The sequence below is a fragment of the Protopterus annectens genome, chromosome 1.part2 (assembly GCF_019279795.1).
Source record: "Protopterus annectens isolate FY-2018-M chromosome 1.part2, PAN1.0, whole genome shotgun sequence".
Lineage (NCBI taxonomy): Eukaryota > Metazoa > Chordata > Ceratodontiformes > Protopteridae > Protopterus > Protopterus annectens.
Genome location: NC_056727.1, coordinates 741,259,556 through 741,278,553, shown reverse-complemented (window position 1 = coordinate 741,278,553; position 18,998 = coordinate 741,259,556). Strand labels below are relative to the sequence as shown.

The 18,998-nt window shown below is 38.3% G+C and overlaps 1 protein-coding gene across 1 annotated transcript in view; it reads right to left on the bottom strand.

Annotated features, from left to right (window-relative positions):
* The window catches only part of CLIP4 (CAP-Gly domain containing linker protein family member 4), an 844,808-nt gene that overhangs the window by 802,359 nt on the left and 23,451 nt on the right, over window positions 1-18,998 (bottom strand). Inside the window, exon 2 of the mRNA XM_044060201.1 lies at window positions 3,063-3,181. Coding sequence (XP_043916136.1) covers window positions 3,063-3,181 — 119 coding nt within the window. The remainder of the gene's footprint in view (window positions 1-3,062; window positions 3,182-18,998) is intronic.

The following is an 18,998-nucleotide window of genomic DNA, read 5'->3' as shown; positions in this document are numbered from 1 at the left end:
GTCAGTTTTTCAAGAACAAAATTAAGGTTCCCAGAAAGGAGAAATAGGCTTCCTGGGAGGCTTAATATGAAGGATGCCTTTAAGGAATTGCTTGACCTCAAATCTAGATGCCAAAGTAGGGTTTTGCCTTTCAACCTGTTTGTTGTTCCAAGGACCGCATGCCCTAGCCAACTGTGATTATATTTTCAGACAAAATACACAACTGGTCGTCTTTTTTTACAATCTTAAAAATAGCACATGGTTTCTCCTTTTGTTTCTGCTCACTTGTCTTTCCCTCTGGGATGTTTTTTTTTCTCCATGGGAAAACTAGTTTTATACAAATTTCTGCAGGCCCTGTTTAGTGCTTTGGGCTTACGCAGCCATCTTGAATGGGCTCTCTAGTACCCCATCCACTTTTTGAGATAACTTTAACAGACAAGGTAAGTATCATATCAAACGATTTTCCATAATAAGCAATATTACCAATGTTAGCCATTTTAGGATAAGGATCTTGAGAGAATGGCAGCCTTGTGTTTCTAGTTCTTATGAGTATGATAATCTGCACAATTTTCAACAGGAGACACATCCTTCAAGGACAATGAAGGTGGCTCTGAATAAGTCTTTGGGAATGAAGATTCATCGGAGTGGGCTCAGAAATGAGCACATTTTCCACTTTAATTTTAACCTATTTCTTCTACCCCTGACAGAACTGGGAAAAGTGCTGCATGTATCACAAACTGAATTCATTATGCTCTTCTCCTAAGCAGAATAAGCAAAGAGGATTCTTTATCTCCTGCACTGGTACTGTATAACAGACAAAAAATATAAAAGTAAAAATATAAATGAAGATCATTATCAAATTCATTTAAATAACCAACAGAGTCTTGGGGACACTGGTGCACAGGCACTATAATTAGGATGTTTAGTTTAATATAAGTCATGTGGATGAAAGTAACTTGCTTTTTTATTTATATAGCGTGGCTATATTCCGGAGTACTTGCTATCAATAACAACTAACCGTAGCCAATAACAGTAAGTTCAAAGGTAAACCAAATTAGCTCAACATGAAAACAAATAAATAAATTGGCACAGCAACTTTACACACTATAAATGAGGAAATAACACTCCAAAAACTATAAGGAGCATAAATTACCAAAAATATTTTATGACCAAAATTAAAGATCAGCTGACGAAAGAAGCAAAAAGAAAACTGCGTGATTAATAAAAAGCCAGCAATTGTGAATACATTACTGCTAAGATATTAACTCTGGAAACAGTAACCTTGTACTGTTTATCTGACAGCAAGTCTTACAGCAGGAAAGTGAGATCTGGACAAGAAATTCTTTAAGTACCATGGTAAGAGGAGAGGCGTGGCTTATAGCCTAAAAAAATTTTAGATGCAAAAATGCCTAATGCCCAACTCCATCAGTCCTGGTGAGAATGAAAATCGATCTCCTCATACCACAAATCAGTTTTCTGAATTCAAAACTAAGTTTTTCGCAAAATTTCCTTGCAGTGAGATAATTCATAATGGTTTTGCAGTTCAAGCATTTTCTACTGAAAACTATACTTACATATATAGCACATAAGCTCTTGACAGCAAATGTTTCTTCACCCCTGAAGGTTTACCCCAGTTCTGCCACCATGTTAACAAGTATGAGGTAAGAATGCTCAGACACAACAGAGACTGAATATGTTCCAGCCTCCATGCGGTGTTTATTTAGATTGCCTTCTAGGTGGAATGTGCATAAAATGACACATTTGTTTGCAACCAGGAATTAATACATTTAAAGTAAATTTACACTCATCATGGAATAAAAGTCATGCATTAAAAATATTTTCTAGTATGTGTTATATGCCTTTGAGAAAAAGCTTACAAGATCATAAATTTGACTGTCAATTTTATGACATACTGGCCTTCAAAAATCTGAAAAAATCCCACTCAGATATTTTCTACTTCCCACATACCTACATACATATTATACATATGCATGTGCAAATAAAGATGGGTTTGAAAGGGCATTAATAAAAAAGGCATATATTACCAAATCCAAGACAGAATGAGGGACTTAGATATAAAGCAACTGCGTAATTTAAGAGCATGCATGTACGAAATGTGTAATACTATCAAAATTGGGCTATTTCAGTTTTTTTTTTTCACAATGGAAAGAGAACCCTAATTCTCAGTACTTGCATTCAGAAATAATCACCACACATACAGCCACTAAATCGAGTAAGATGCAAGTCTTTATGCACCAATACATTTTTGAAAAGGCTGCTGGTTCATTTTATTATACTGATTTGTCATCAACTGGCAGGATTCTGTCCAAATGTCTCTGTTCTGATCAACCAGGCATCTAAACTTTTCTGTTACCTTTCTAATTATGAATACAAGTGCTGAAGTCTGAAATGCTGGTACATCTATATGTTCTTCACGTGACTTGATTACGTCACCTACTGATTTACAATTCCAAGACTAAGTAGCGCAATGACTATGTGAAAGCACTCTTACAAATGCTTCTTTAGGCTCCACATTCATTTGTCTTACTTGGAAAGATTTACCATAATTATACTGAATCACAGGTGGTCGAGTTCACCTGCACTATGTCCTACATCACGAACAACAGAATGCAGAACACTGACATTCCCGGAATGCCCAATCTCATCTCATTTTGGACCCATGTTAATGCTTGTTCCTGGGACCAGAGAGGAAGTGAGTTTCGAGGTTCAGTGTTTATTGTCAAGTATACTGGAATTTGGCTTTCCGACTTTCACGGAGTACGTCAACTATAGGATGACTCAACCACCTGTGATTCAGGATAATGATGGTAAACCCTTGGAAACACTAATATCTAATATTGCTGCACAATGCCATATAAATTAATTTATTTTCTTCCTTACGTACTTCTGCACTGTTCCCAGGGTAGATTAGATCCCCCTAGTACTGGATTCCTTACTGAGAGATGAACATGTAATCAGCTGTGTAGGCCTCTGTATTTCTTGTTTCTACAAATCACTGACTTAAGTCAAGGGTTAAATAAAGATTAAACCAAATTCATTCATGAAAAAAAATGAATAATTACCTTAAAAGCAGGATTGGCACCATGGCCTAATAAACACTTGACAGCTCCTATACACAAATTAGAAGCGGCAATATGGAGGGCTGTTCCAAAATCAAAATCACTGCAGGTGGCATCCACATCTATGGTAAAACAAACATGAAAACAGAAATAATAAATAGTCTACACAGACTGTTAAGGACACTACAGTTGAATGAGGCACTTAGATTAACAGCATATCTTCAGGGAACAATTTCATCATTTATGCAGAGCATGTGTGCAATTATAAGCTAGCAGTTATCAGTACCTCTACATATTTTTCAGCAGTAGAGACAGTGAATCTAGTCTCATGTCAGACAAACCCACGTCTGCACTGAGCCAATCTATTCGAATCTGATATCAGTTCAAGTAATCTCTGGTTGTTCTACGCACCAGATAAAAGACAAACTGCCACAATATGAAGACAAGACGATCAATTTCAACAATTGGCTTAAGTATTGGTGTCATTCAAAAGGGATCCAATGCCTGTCAGCCTGGGATGACATGCTCAACAAGCCACGATGCTTCGCTAGGGACAGCTTGCACCTGTCACCCCTGGGCTTTCGGATATTGGCAAAGGCTCTTGCTACCCCCATAGTGCCTTTTTTAGGCAAGGCTCAAAAGACAAACCCACCTCCATAGGTATCACAATGGATAAGAAACTAAGAGTAATGCTACTCAACGCCAGAAGTCTAAACCTCAAGATGAACGCACTCGAAACTCTCCTTAGCATGGAGAACATCGATATCTGTGCAGTAACAGAAACCTGGTTCAAGGCTCCTGAGAGCACCCCAGCACTACCAGGTTATACCCCATACCATGCTTTTCGACCCCAAAACTTGGACCGAACCACAAAAGGAGGGGGGAGTATCAATATTCGTCAAAGATACCCACACCTCCAGGTTGGTGGCACAGCACGAAGCATCAGAGTCTATCCATCTGCAACTAACAGTGGGTAAAACTGCCTTCCAGTTTATAGCCTGCTACAGACCACCCTCCCAAACCCAGGAACCCCACTTGGCCTTCCTGAGAACACTGGAAAATATGAAGGTCTCTCCAAACACCATTATATTGGGTGACTTCAACTACCCAAACATAGACTGGGAGCATTACTCTAGCTAAAACACCCTAACCCAAAGGTTCCTAGAATTTATAAACTCAAATGCTATGGAACAACTTGTTACCACTCCCACAAGAGGGGAAAACATACTGGACCTGATCATCACCAACATGGGGACTCTATGCTCCAGACCAGAAGTGTATCCCTCACTGGTAAGATCAGACCATAAACTAATCTCACTGGATATTCACATCCCGACCCCACCTCCTGCCCAGAAAACCACAGTGAAAAACTTCTCTAAAGTAAATTTCACACTCCTCAAAACCGAGGTGGAATCCTTCAAAGCCCCCGGGCCTGTGGAAAATACGGCCCAGACCGCAGAATCTTTTATAAATGCATTCTATGAACACCTTCAGGAATGCATGGATCATGCGATCCCAAATAAAACCAAGGCCCAGTCCTCCAAAGGCAGACGTCCTGTCTGGTGGACCCCAGCCATAAACAAACTATACAATAGAAGGAGGAAGCTACTAAATGATAGAGCAAAATCCCAAAAAGGGAAGGCATCTCTGATCAGTATTAGCAAAAAACTACAGGCACTCATAAAATCGTCTAAGGCCAGCTTCGAGAGAAAAATTGCACAGGACACTAAGGATAATCATAAGGCTTTCTTTAGTTATGTTAGGAACCTGGGTGGGAATTCCCAGATATGCTCAGAATTAGTCCAAAACGACAAAAAATACACCAAACCCACAGACATTGCCAACATCCTAGCTGACAGGTTCAGCGCAAACCCCACCCCCCCACCCCACCAAAAGGGCAAATATCTATCCCAGCAGAGTGCTGCCCCCCTGACATCTTAGATGCTTAGGTAAGAGCCGCCCTCTCCAAAGCAAAAAACACAGCATCAGTGGGACCAGACGGTGTCCCGGGCTGCATCCTACATGAACTCCAAGAAGAGTTAAACCCAAACATAAAACTACTGTTCAATCTCAGCTTTAATACAGGATATGTACCCAAAGAGTGACATACAGCAACAGTGGTCCCTCTCCACAAAGGTGGTGCCCTCAACGGATCCTGGAAACTATCGCCCCATAAGCCTGACTAGTTTGGTCTGCAAAGCTATGGAAAGGATCATCATGGACCTCATAAATAAAGATATTGGGGACCTACAGACACTGGATCCTACCCAGTTCGGCTTTAAGAGCAGATCCTGCCTCTTAAACCTGGTTGATTTCTTTGAAACAGTCAGCAAGGCCATTGATGAGGGGAAGGTAGTCCACACAGCCTACCTGGACCTCGCAAAAGCCTTCGATACAATACCCCACTCGGGCATCATAGATGAGCTCACCAGCTTAAATATAAATCCCTATGTCACTAGATGGGTTGCAAACTGGCTCAAGGACAGAACCCACATGGTTAGAATTGCTGGAGCCATGTCAGTCTCCAAACCAGTTACAAGTGGCGTCCCACAAGGCTCAGTCCTGGGACCTCTCTTGTTCGGTATATATTTCTCGGAGGTACAGGCCAACACTGAAGGACTGTGGCTGACCAAGTTTGCAGATGACTGCAAACTGGGCGCCATAATAGACTCTCCAGCCGACCCAAGCATCCTCCAAAAGGGCCTCATAGAAACAGACAACTGGTGAAAGAGCCATGGCCTCAAGCTAAACGCAAAAAGTGTATAGTCATCCCCTTTGGCAAAAACAAAGTGCCCACAAATTACCACATAGGTGGTAATCCATTAAGTACAGAAGAAGTAATTAGGGACCCAAGTTGATAGCAGTTTCTCATTTGACAACCACGTGGCCAAAGTGGTTAGAAAAACATTTTATATAGCCCACCTAATCATGAAGGGATTCACATCTAGATCAGGGGAGGTCATCGGGCCTCTTTACTCATCCCTCATCAGGCCCATAATTGAGTACAATGCCCCTTTTGGGATGTACCTTACCAGACACCTGCAGCAACTGGAAAGACCTCAAAAGTACCTCACCAAGAGGATCAAAGGGCTCAAACAGATGCCATATGCTGCCCAGTTAAAGAAACTCCAGCTCTACTCAGTGGCATACCGCCTGTTCATGTGCCTGACGTATAAAGCCATGTCCAACCCGGAATTAATGGACATGCTGCACCTCAGAAAATCCAAATCCCATCGAGCTATGTGCTCGAGAGACTTGAACCTCAGTACTGAAATAAATAGGACATGCTGGAGGGACAGATTCATAACCCAGAGTCTCCCTTCACTCTGGAATAAAATCCCAGTCCAGGTTAGGCAGAGTCGCTCATTGACTCGCTTCAAGAGGAATCTTGATGAGTGGATGGGAGATCGTAGGTTTAACCCGGGTATCACTTCTGTGTCACTGTTAGACAGAGGCACAGTATACTAACCTCGAAAAAGGGCATAGCAAAATTAATTTAAAATGGGTGGCGAAAGCCAAACACATTCTGGCTAGGCTTATAAATGCCCTAGGGCAGATAGCCTAGTATGAACCTATGAACCTATATAAATGTGATAAAGGCATACAAAAGTGAACTATGAGCCTTGTACAGGAACTGCTAATTTGGATCATTTTAACTACATATAATAAATGTAGAACAAAGTAGCACAAATGATTAAATACTCTCCCAAAGATGACTAATACATTTGCCCTTTTTAAATGTACTACCTTATTTATCAATTATGATTAGAGTACGGTAAGAATATCTACAAGTTTGCCTATAACCTTGGGATATAAAAGATGTACACTTACTTAACATTTGTTTACCAGGATAGTCCGACTGGACAACAGATGTCCTTTTTCAGCGGAGTCCTGAGGAGAAAAGCTTCACAAGGTTACAGAGTAATTTAGTAAAATGCAGTCAAAGTTTAAAAATGTTTAACAATAGTTACAAAAAATTTAACAATAGTTTAAAAAGTTTGACAGTTAAAGAACATTGATCTCAGAACATTTGTAGGTGAGTGTAAGTACAGTATATACACAATCGATTTTACAGTAATAAAAAGTATACTAGATATTTATTCTATGTTCAAGTCTGCCTAGGTAGAGTATTGGTCAGTGGAATCATGTTCTACAGGGTTGGCTATAAGTAATGGGCTGAGGTGAGTTCAGGGAGGGTTGTTACTTTTACATATATGATTTTCATAAAGGTGTGATTTAAGGAGTTTTTTTGAATGTAGTAGTGTGGTTTTGTAGCCTGAGGTGTAGGGGTGGGGTGTTCCACATTTTTGCGACTTCATAAGGGAATAGAAATTCCCCTGAGCTATTTTTACATGGAATGACTTCTATCAGGGCTTTGTTACTGGATCGTAGTTCTCTGTTAGAAGTATGGAAGTTTAGTAGGCCTGTTAGGACAGGGGTTTTGTCAAGGTGGTATAGTATTTGATGGGCTACGTTGAGTTGGTAATGGTGAAGTAAGTTTGGAAATTCTAACCAGTGTAGTTTATGTAGGGATTGGCAGTGGTGAAAGCATGATTTAGCATTAGTTGGAAACCTAGCTATTTTGTTGTAACATGTTGAAAGTTTGTTCGGGTCAGTTTTATTTAGATTTGTTAGTACTGGGGATGCATAAAGCACGGTTTTATAGGAGATGTGTTTGGCTATGGCAGTTCTGGATTCAGAGGTTAAAAATTTGTTGCTGCAATAGCGGCAGCCTATCTTTTTCTGGACTTTGGAGATGGTTAGAGATATGCATTTACTGTATTTAATTTGGCGGTCAATTGTGACACCTAGCAGTTTGACCTCTGGGACAGACGTTATGAGGGTCTTATTGGCAGAGAGAATGGAGAAGGTGGAGTCAATAGCTTTTGTTGTTTGGAACAGCGCTAGTTGTGGTTTTTAGAAGTTCAGTATTAATTGAGAATTGTTTAGCCAGTTTTCTGTTTCTAGGAAGGATTCCTGGGCTCGGGTTTGTAGCAGTAGGATGTGGGGTGCAGAGCAGATAAGGGTAGTGTGTCATCTGCATATTAGACTATGTCGACTTTTGTGGTTACTAAGTGGAGTTGGTTTGTAAAGACATTAAAGAGGAGGGGGCCCAAGTATAGAGCCTTGGGGGACACTGCATTTGATTGGGAGAGGAGGGATAGGAAGTTGAGCCCTTAGGCAGATTGAGAGTGGTTGTCTAGGTAGCGACTGAACCATTGTATGGTAAAGTTATCTAGGTTGAGTTCGGAGAGAGAGGATAGGAGTTTATTGTGGGGAAACTGTGTTGAATGCTTTCGATAGACCTAGGAAGGTGGCAGAGACAAGTTTGCTTTGGTTTCTGTATGAGTTTATGGTATTGGTGAAGTTAATTAGGGAAGTGGTGGTGCTATGGCCAAGTCAAAATCCATGTTGGGTTTCAGAGAGTAAGTTGTTGGACAGTAAATAGGAGAAAAGTTGGTGATGGATACATCTTTATAGGATTTTTAATAGGGGTGAAAGGATTGCGATGGGGCGGTAGTTGGATGGGTCTGTGGAGGGGCCACCCTTGTGAAGGGGGATGATGTATAAGTTTTTCCATAAGGCTGGAACATAGTGTTCATTAATTTATTTATTTAACATTTCTTTTACCAGGATAAATCCATCTGGACAACAGGTGTCCATCTTCAGTGGAGTCCTGGGGAGAAAAGCTCCAAGGAAGTAACAGTGTGAATACACAAGTTGGATAACAAAAAAAGCTAGTATACAGGTAAAAAAAACAGTTAAATGCAAAAACAATCACATCATACAGTCAGGAGGTTACATGTCTACAATAACAGGTTACATGACTACAATAACAGTACAATCTGTGTAAATAAGATACTCAGGAGTAGGTTGATATTTACAATAAGAATGAGTAAACTATGGCCCTAGATGCAAGTTGGAGGAATTCGGCTTGGAGGTTGTTGACAGCAAGGGTAGTTGGCTTGAGTTTAGCTAGCAGTTTTTGGATGGTTGATATAGATACTGGTTTGAGTGCGAAGGGAGTAATGATTGACTGGGCGTTGGTGGTGGGGTTTGTATCATTTATGAGTTTTAGTATGGAGGAGGTAAAATAGTTGAAGCTGGATGCTATGTCAAGGTTGGTGCCTTCTGTGTTTGGTGGTGGTGTGGTGGTTTTTCCAGGTTGGAGGATGTTGTTCACTGCAGCCCAGAATTTCTGTTGGTTGTTACTATATAGTTTTTGTAGGGTTAGACAGCGATTTTTTTTGTCTATCCTAATCTGTTTTTTTTGCCTTATTTCTAAGAAGGCTTTCTAGTTGTAGGCGTTTTATGTTGTTGCCAAGATTTCCATGTTTTGTCCCTTTGTTTTATTAAGGCCTTTGTGGTTTTAAGTAACCAGGGTGCAGGACTGCTACGCACTCTAATTGTTTTTATTGGGGCTAGTTGGTTTAGGACTATTAGGAACGTGGCATTAAAGTATTCTACTGCCTTGTCCAGAGGGAGGGTTTGGTGGGAGCCCACTTACAGGATTTTAATGTTTCTGTGAAAAGGTCTGAGGGGAAGTTTTTGCGGGAATGGGTTTATAGTAGGGCGAGTGGGTTGTTACATTTAAGTCTGTGTCTTAGGAAAAAGTTTGGGTTATGGTCACAGAGAAAATTGGGTAGTGTACCACATTGGTGGTGGCCAGTGTTGGCTTGGTTAGTGAGGATCCAAACTAATATGGATTCTCTTTTGGTAAATACGATTCCATACCATATGGAAAAACACGTATGTATTTATTTTCTTTTCATTGAATTAAGTCTAACTAGACATGGCCTATTTCATGGGGAGACCTAAGGTGGGTACTGACTATGTGAGATTTAGCCAGAACATTGGATAAACTCTTGCACTCTATTCAAGGAGATGAACATGAAGAGAAGGAGGTTGTATGTGAAGACAGAAAAGTACAGATGGAAGGTAACTGCTAAAGGTTTGGGTTTCTTAACATACATCACAACAAGCTTGTATTATGAAATATTGATGACAACTGCAGAATATAAAGAACCAGATTATCTTTCTCTTTCCTAGAGTCATCTCTTTCAGAAAGAGAATTAGCCAAGAAAAATCTGTCTTTTGACAAGAAAAAAAAAACATGAAAATAACCATAAGGATGCCTACTCTGAAGTTCTGAGAAGGAACTACGAGCGGTACAGTCAGGTTGTCAAGCTAACAGTTACTTATACATATACAGACGTGATTAAAAGGGCAGAATTATTTGAAGGACTGACTGAACCATTATGCATTGGTCTACATGGATACAACACCTGATTTTAATTACAATCTAAAAATAAGGGAAATGTAAAAATGTTCAGGATATTCAAAATACAAGGAGAAGATAAAAAGTACATTTTATATAAATGGGGAAAAAACAGAAAGCAGGCTTATACAAGGGTAATGCTCAAGACTGGAATTGATTATGCTCAGATATAAAGAAAAGGAGCAGAAAGATGAAAAAGATGAATGCTGTTGTTCAGACCACATTGTGCTATAGGACAGATATGGTGAAAACAGTGAAATGTCAAGTGAAAGGAGTGAACTCAAAAATAACATGAGAATGTTCACTGTCTTGACAAATAGAGGAATATGATACAATGAAATGTTCATGTAGGTGTGACAGTATTTTTCAAGTAAAGAATTGTGGGTGGCTGTTACAGAAAAATACAGAAAGGAGCATATTATAATTCAAAAGCAGATTATTTGTATATAATTTAACTACTTATAAAGAAGAATATGCTTTTAGAAATAAATACAAAGTATAATAAGGAAAACAGAAATATATAAAAAACAAAACATCACATCAACATTGTTAAAAAGGCAAACATACTTTTGTGTCTTGCCTGTTAAGGAAAAGATACACATTGCCAAAGTAATAATACATAGACTAGAGCAGAGAAAAAAGAAATTAAATTAAAACATGATCAGACAATTTTGATTTTAAATACATATGTGAAGGAGGTGTGGTCAAAGTGTGGAAAATGAATCAAAAAGTGAACTGTGGTAAAAAAAAAAAAAAAAACGGATAACTAAAGAAAAAAAATAAATGCAGAGAAAAATAACAGTAGAACAGTGAAGTATGGCCAGCTTGTTCTCGTGAAATTGACAGCACATTTTAAATTTTATAGAAAAAAATGCAGAGGTCAAACACAATTTTCGAGGGGCTGCGAATGAAAGGTTGAGAGATGGTATAAAAGAAGAAAGTATTTGTTGCTGTGTTTTGAAATGCATATGGCAAAAAGGTGAACAAGAAAAAGAAAAATTAAAGAACTGGAGATCAAATGCACTGTATAATGCAGAACATAACATTTAGAGTAAGAATCAATTCTGTTCTGAGGGATAACTTGAGACTAGATATGCATAATATGAAGGGAAGAAAAGTTAAAAATGTTAAATTCTTATAAAAGTGGTAGTTGAGAGCATATTCATATAGGATAAAATGCTGGTGTGTAAAGTGATGAAGTTGTCAATTTATGTCATAGCCAGGCTTGCAAGATTTTCAGTTACATGATGGCAAAGTAGGTTATGAACACTGATTTAAACTGTAGGTGAATTTGTGGGTGTTTTGTTAGTTAAGATACTCAAGGCAAAGATACAGTAGAGAAGGGTGTACATCAGTAATGCCATGAGTAAAGCAATTTTTCCATTAGTAATTACGGCAGCAATTCAAATGTGTGAGAAAAAGAAGGCAGTATATGGGAAATTGTGAAAGGAGTGAAGATACAGCTGCAATTTCATAGGCTGATCTAGTACTGATGAAGAAAACAAGACATGGATAGGACAGTTAAATTACAGAAATAGAAAGTCAGCTGGCCATGCAAGGTTGAGGATCAAAGATAAAAGTCAAGGGACTGGGGCAGAGTTCATACTGGAGGTATCTTTTTCAGAAGCGGAGTTAGCTGCTCCATTAAAAAAAAAAAAAAAAAAAAAAAGATAAAATGTTCATTAACAAAGAATGTTTATTTAGTAAATTAGTTTCTATGTTAAAATATCAAAGGAGTGTACATTATTTTCCATTAGAAAAATAAAAACATGTTTGACAATTTTTAGTTTCTTTGTGGGATCAAGGCTTAACCTGGTGAAAAGAGTAGCTAGTTACAACAGTAGCAAAAAGGGAGGATATTAAGTTTAATTAATCCTACTATTTGTCTTGCTTTTCTGCATCTAATTTATTACTTGAAGAAAAGTTTTCTGTGACAAAGAAATAATGCAGAATGAAATTCTTTTAAGTATGGATATTTTTAAACAGCTTTACTAACTTCACATATTTTGAACATGGCTACAAATGCAGTTATAGAAAAGAAAACAAACCATTATAAATACTTCCATTAGCATTGTGCATTAATTACAGATACCCAGTTTCTTTATTAACAAGTATTATTCACTCTAATATTACATATGCCATCTTACCTTCCCTTAAATTCTACTATGCCTCCTAAACATTACTCTGAATGTAATTGCCCAACAGATTCCATTTACTTATATGTAATTTGCTCTTTCCCTTTTCTAAAGATCCCATATCCCTTTTCTAAAGATCCCATGGGGCGGCGCAGTGGTGCAGCGGTTAATGCTGTCGCCTCACCTCGGCTGGGGTGCCTTCTGTGTGGAGTTTGCATGTTCTCCCTGCGTTCGCGTGGGTTTCCTCCGGGTACTCCGGTTTCCTCCCACATTCTAAAGACATGCTTCTGGAGCATTTCTCCCTGGGCCTCCACTGAAAACAGGATCTGTGGAACCTAGTCGGACTTTCCCGGTCAACAAATGTTAAATAAATAAATAAATAAATAAATAAATAAATAAAATATCAAATTATTCTACCTCATTCAGTGGTGGTGCTGCGGTAGCGTTGTCGCCTCACAGTAAGACGCTGTCCGGTTCGATTCTCAGCTAGAGTGACTTCTGCGTGGAGACATGCGTGAATGGGCGTACCTTCATTGAAGGTTGTGCATCAGGGCTGGTAACTCGGCATGTAAAAATCAACTACCAATCATTAGCGGACCGGAGTTCCGCTGTGGTGACCCCTAACCAGGAAAAGCTGAAAGACTCAACATTCGCAATACTTAATATTTTGGTTATGATTGGTTTAGATTTTGACTTCCATTTTCTAGTAAGTGCTTTTTTGACAGCCAATAGCATTAAAATAGCAAGGTCTTGCAATTCAGATCTTGTATCCCACTCAAAAAAGTCACTGCCTTAATTATATTTAGACAAATAAATCTGCAGGTGAATTTTTAAAATCTGCAACTCATTACACTGCCCCCCACAAAATGTTCCAAATTACCTTTGTTTCCTATCACACCTCCAGCAATTCCTACCTACCAAAGAAAAACATCTCTGAAGTCTGCTTGGAGTATAAAAATACCTACACAAACACTCCCGTGTAAAAATCCTAAACCCTCTGGACTTTGTTCCATATTTGGGACCCATACGGACATTCTCCCACAATTACCTTGTATATTGCTTTTCCATATTCTCTTCCCTATCTTTTTTTAACATCAGTTTGATTTGTTATATGCCCCTTACACTTCTGGATATAATTCAATACTCTGTTTTTGTTTACAACTATAAAACCATTGACATTCCATGATAAAACTTATACATCAGTCATTCTGATAGGAAGCTATTACTTTCACATATTTTGCATGACAGTTCTTTTGAATCAGCTTCCAAACAGCAACTCATTGCAAAAATTAGTGTTTGGTAGGCTGATATTGTATACAGTTGTTACTTCAAATCTGTGTTTGAACCCATGTCACATATTCCCAAAGTTTTTGCTTCAATAAAACACACACTGGAAATAAAGAACTAAATGCATTTTCAAACCCCATTCAACCCATTGTAACTCAGAGCAAACACATAAAACTACAGATACTTTCCAGAAAGGGAAGTTATCCCCTCTATACAGCAATAGATGCACCATATAGACAGCTATATAAACAGGTTTTACCGGTTATAGAGTTATGTTTAATTATACTGGAGATGCACACTAGAGCATGTGTTACCCCTTGCAAATATACTATCTGTCCCTGTCGTATCTCCATTTCCTTCCTAGATGTGAAAGAGTGCATCTGAGATAATCAGTTTTTAATATTTAAGAAAAAGTACACTGGCTACCCTTAAATGAATGCATTAAATCAAGCACTGTTGTATTTAACTATTTAGGCTGCTAGGAAAAAAACTACTTGCAAATAAATGTATTCACTTCTCTCAGTATCAAACATTTTATTTTCACTGGATTTCTTGCCAACTCCCAGTTAAATACTAACCATGTTTCTCACATAAATCCCTCAGAGAACATTCTTTAGTCATTTCCCCAGTTTACTGCCTGCAGCTGTAGAGTCGCTGTCTCCAAATGTAAGCACTTGTTGATGGAAAAAAAAAACAGCTAATAACTTTACAAATGCTAACAGCTATTACAAATACTGAAAAACTAACACGTTTCATGCCTTCCATTTTCTAGTCTTAGTGACTAGAAGAAAAAAATCCCTCGTCTGCAGTGAAAATTTAAAACATTAATTTATACTTGCACCTTTACAAAAAAAGGGGGGGGACTATACATTTCAATCCATATACAATACAAGCAGTACCTTTTTCCATCTCCCCTAACAAGTTCAGATCATGACATTATATTGTTTATACCCAGACTATCTTGATGAACTATAAATCTCACATAGTTAAAAAAGTGCTTTCTTACTTTAATACCACTAGTCAAAAAAGTACTTTCTTACTTTTAATACCACTAGCATAAACAGCAGTCACTGATGAGACCCCTGCCCACCTCACACTTAAAAAATACTTCTGCATGCTGCATTGCACTACTTTAACATATTACATGCAGTTTATTTCAACATTTTTAATTACTTACAAGTTACATCTTCGGTACCTTCACTGATCTTCTAAACATTAATGAAAAATAGGAATTATGTTTTAGAGTCCTATCACTAATTTAGTACAGTCAGCAAACTTCCAGTTTTTAGCCACTATGCCTAAACTGCATCTTACAGAAATTGTACTTTACAATGTGGGATGGAAATATATGTATTGCAGCAAATACCACTCCTAGGGAACCATCTTTCACCCTACATAAAGCTGAGTACTTCTGTTAACCTATTCAAATGTAATATGGATGAGTAACTACAAATTTACCCGAAGGTTAGCAGTGCTGGCCCTCAAGGATAAGAGAAACATGCAATTACCACAACATATACTTGTTCAACCCATCTTTGGATATTCGCATTACAAAATATAAGGGCCAATCATTAACCTGATAACGCAAGGCTAGGCTTCTTACGATCCTCACAGATCAACAACCTAGTAAGTACCTATAAACAATTCTTTCATTTACTCATCTTGACCACCCAACACCAGTTTCCGATTCAATTCCAAGGTACCCCTGGTTTTTCTAGTCAGTCCCCTGTAGTTTGTGTCACTCATTTTCTTTAGGAACAATGGAAATGTTTTCACTGGCAAGTTCTCTCAATGGGCTTTGCTATTATCAGAATTAGAACCATAGCTCCCTTCAACTCAATGGCTTATTCTTTAATTTTTTCCAAGAATGCATTTGATTCTCTAAGAAAATTTTTTTTAAAGACATCAGGATATAACAACTTTAATCTTATACCTGCCACTCAACATCCCCTGACTGCAGGGATAAACTTGCTTCTCTTCTGCTTTGAAAACAGTGAATAATCAGCTCCCTACTGAAATGTCACCACTCAAGATACAGAGTGCTGACAAGCTGAAAAAAAGTCCGAAAACCTGGACGAGTGAATTTCAAAAATCATTCTCCTTAAACTTTTTTTTGGGGGGTAGCCAAGTCCCCCACACCCCCAAACTTGTGTATACCAACTGAGATTGCCATACTTAGGGAAAACGGGGATATTCCAAGAAATGGCATCTTGGACTTAGTACATGCAAGTCCATTCTTTCAGTCAGTTAATCTCTGCATTTTAGGACTCGCACTAGTGGGTCCCAACATTTTAAATGGTTACCAAATAATCACTGAACTCTAAAGCAGAGTACAGTAAATGATCATTTTCCAAAAATACTCTGGTGTCCCCAATTTTTTTTTAAACTATTTTTCTTTCTAAAGTTCTGTTAGGAGCACTTCTTTCTGCTGGTATGACTGCATCTTTACTACAGATCTTGGCTGCTTTCTCATGGCCAGATCTGGAGTACAAACATAGTGTACCCTTTAAATCCTGCTGCAAAATACTAGTCCAGTTGCTTATCTATACTGTCATAAAATTATTGCATTCTATTTCTTCCAGCTTCTCTGGTACAGAAGAAAATCTCAGCATTCTCTGGATGCTCTATCTTCTAACTCTTATTACTTTTGAAACAGTTCTTCTTGAAAAGCCCCATACTTAGCCAGTCTTTCCTTCATGTGTGTTAACTGCAATTTTATTAGCTAATATGAATGGTTAAAGATTTTTCCTTTCCAAATTTTTGTCATTTGACTTTATACATTCCTGGAGTGTCTCACTTATTTTAATCTACTCTGAATACATATGAAGCATTTTTTTCCCTCTAAAGTACAAGCCATCTCAACTGTACCCAAGATGAAACCTGAACAGCTGCAAGGCTTTTCCCCACCAGCTTTTTTCTTCTCCTTTATAAAACTGACTTTCTCCAGACTATTTCTCTGTCTGTTGACATGTAGAAAATGTAGTGACTAACAGTGACTTAATCTGGGCCAAACTGACAGCTGTTGACTGTCTCCCCACTCCCCCCAACAGTTACTGTTTTCACACTTGAAAGCCTATTAAACAGTGTGGAACTATTATCCTTGATCATTGTGTGTTATGTGCTGAAATATGAGTACTTATGGAAGCGGTATAGGATGGGCAAAAAGAGAAAGAAAAACAGGACTGGAAAAACTATATGAAAAGTATTAAGAGTTTTCCTGTGGAAGTTCACCAGTAGTAGAAAGAATTGGCATAACAGTTTAATTCAAGATTATTATTATTACGAAACTGATCTGAGAATTACGGAGAAGAGAAAATAAAATGCATTTTGAGAGAAAAAGGCAAACAAGGACAGACAGGAATGAAGTGATTATTGCAGGAGACTTGTCTTTGAACAGGCCATTTGTAATGGTGGAAACTATGTGCCGAAGATAAGAGTATGTACTTTAGAAGACTGTCATACGAAGAGCAGCTTTAATGAAGTTCTAATAAAAGACAAAATGAAAGTGCTTAGCTAAAATATGTTTTGAACGTGTGTTTATATTCAAAAGGTGGCACAGTGTTTACAGTTTCAGTTTTCCACAAAACATTTTGGTTATTTTTAAGATTTGTTATTTTGCAAAAGCAGTAACAGTCTACAGGAAAAGGCTGCTAAAATACTCAAGTTGGATGCTCTTAAAGTTCATAAGAGTGATATGATGTGATATGATTTTATAAGACAAAGTTATGGTAGCGAAGTTATAAAAATAGAGCAATTACTAGAGAATAAACAATGGATTATGAATGCTACTAAAAAAATATAGATATTTGTGGAAAAATGGGAAATAAAAATCTATAAATTCGTAAATAACTAAGATGACCAATGAAAAAATATGCATCACATTTTTGTAAAAAAGTGTGAGAACATGAAGATGTAAATACATAGCATTTTTAGATGTGAATTATATTAAACATGTTAAAGTCTCCCTACTTTTCTTATAAATGTAATTATATTTTAAATCCAGCTTAGCTACCACCAAAACAGGCAGATGCAGATTGCTTAAAAGTTTCATCTACAGGTTATCTACTCAGGAGTGGAGCACTCCATGTGCTTGAATTTATATTCTGACAGTGAAGTACAAAAAAAAAAAAAAAATGAAATGGAACTAGAACCTACATTTTTCTGATCTCCCAGCATCAAAAGGGAGTGTGCTAGCTGTTCAGCCAATGACAATACATCAGTGCTCCCCTCCTGACCTGAAACTCACTGCCCAGATTGTAGTGCTTGAGAAATGTTAAAATCCTATGCAAACAGCAGCTTCACATGTGCATTCTTTTTAATGGACGCATGAAATGTTGCCACTATTTCTGCAGAGTGGAACCTCATCACTTCTTGACGGCATTAGGAAATCAGATAAAACTAAATTGCTGGTGCTTGTTTTTCCAGCAAGAAAGATGTTGTCCTTAAAAACAAGAAGTTATGTACTCACCATAACGTTCGATGTATGTAGTCCATTTCGCCTCACATTCTTACCCGTGGGTTCGGAGCCGAATATCGGCTCCGACTCTGCCTATTTTACTAGCTCAAAAGTCTCTGATTGGCTGGGCTAAGAGGGTATCCCATGGTACACTGCTCCATATCCCCAGATCTAGTTTGCTGCGAACAACATCATTACTTCATACACACCTCGCATCCATACAAACAAAAAACTATTCAAAAGGGACTCTGCAGGAGACAACCTAACTTCTAAATCCTCCAGGCATGGGGAAGGCGGGAGGGTAAGTAAGAATGTGAGGAGAGATGGACTACATACATCGAACGTTATGGTGAGTACATAATTTCTTGATGTTATGTAGTCCTATCTCGCCAACATTCTTACCCGTGGGACAGCGTCCCTAGCACCTACATCCTGGGTGGCTCACAGGAAAATACTCCTGAGAACTGTGGAGCCAAAGGAAGATCTGCCCCTGGAAACCACATCCAATTTGTAATGAGAAACAAAGGTGTGAGGAGAAGCCCAAGTGGCTGCAGCACATATAACATCCATTGACAATCTAGCTTGATAGGCTGTGGATGTGGAGACCGCTCTTGTGGAATGGGCTTTTACTGGAAAAGGCAAATTTTTACCTGATGTCTGATAGATGAAGGAGATACAGCTGGCTATCCATCTAGAGAGCTTGACCTTGGATACCGGAGAACCAAATCGGTTTTCCGAAAAGGAGACGAAGAGTTGGTCAGATTTCCAGATATCTTTTGTCC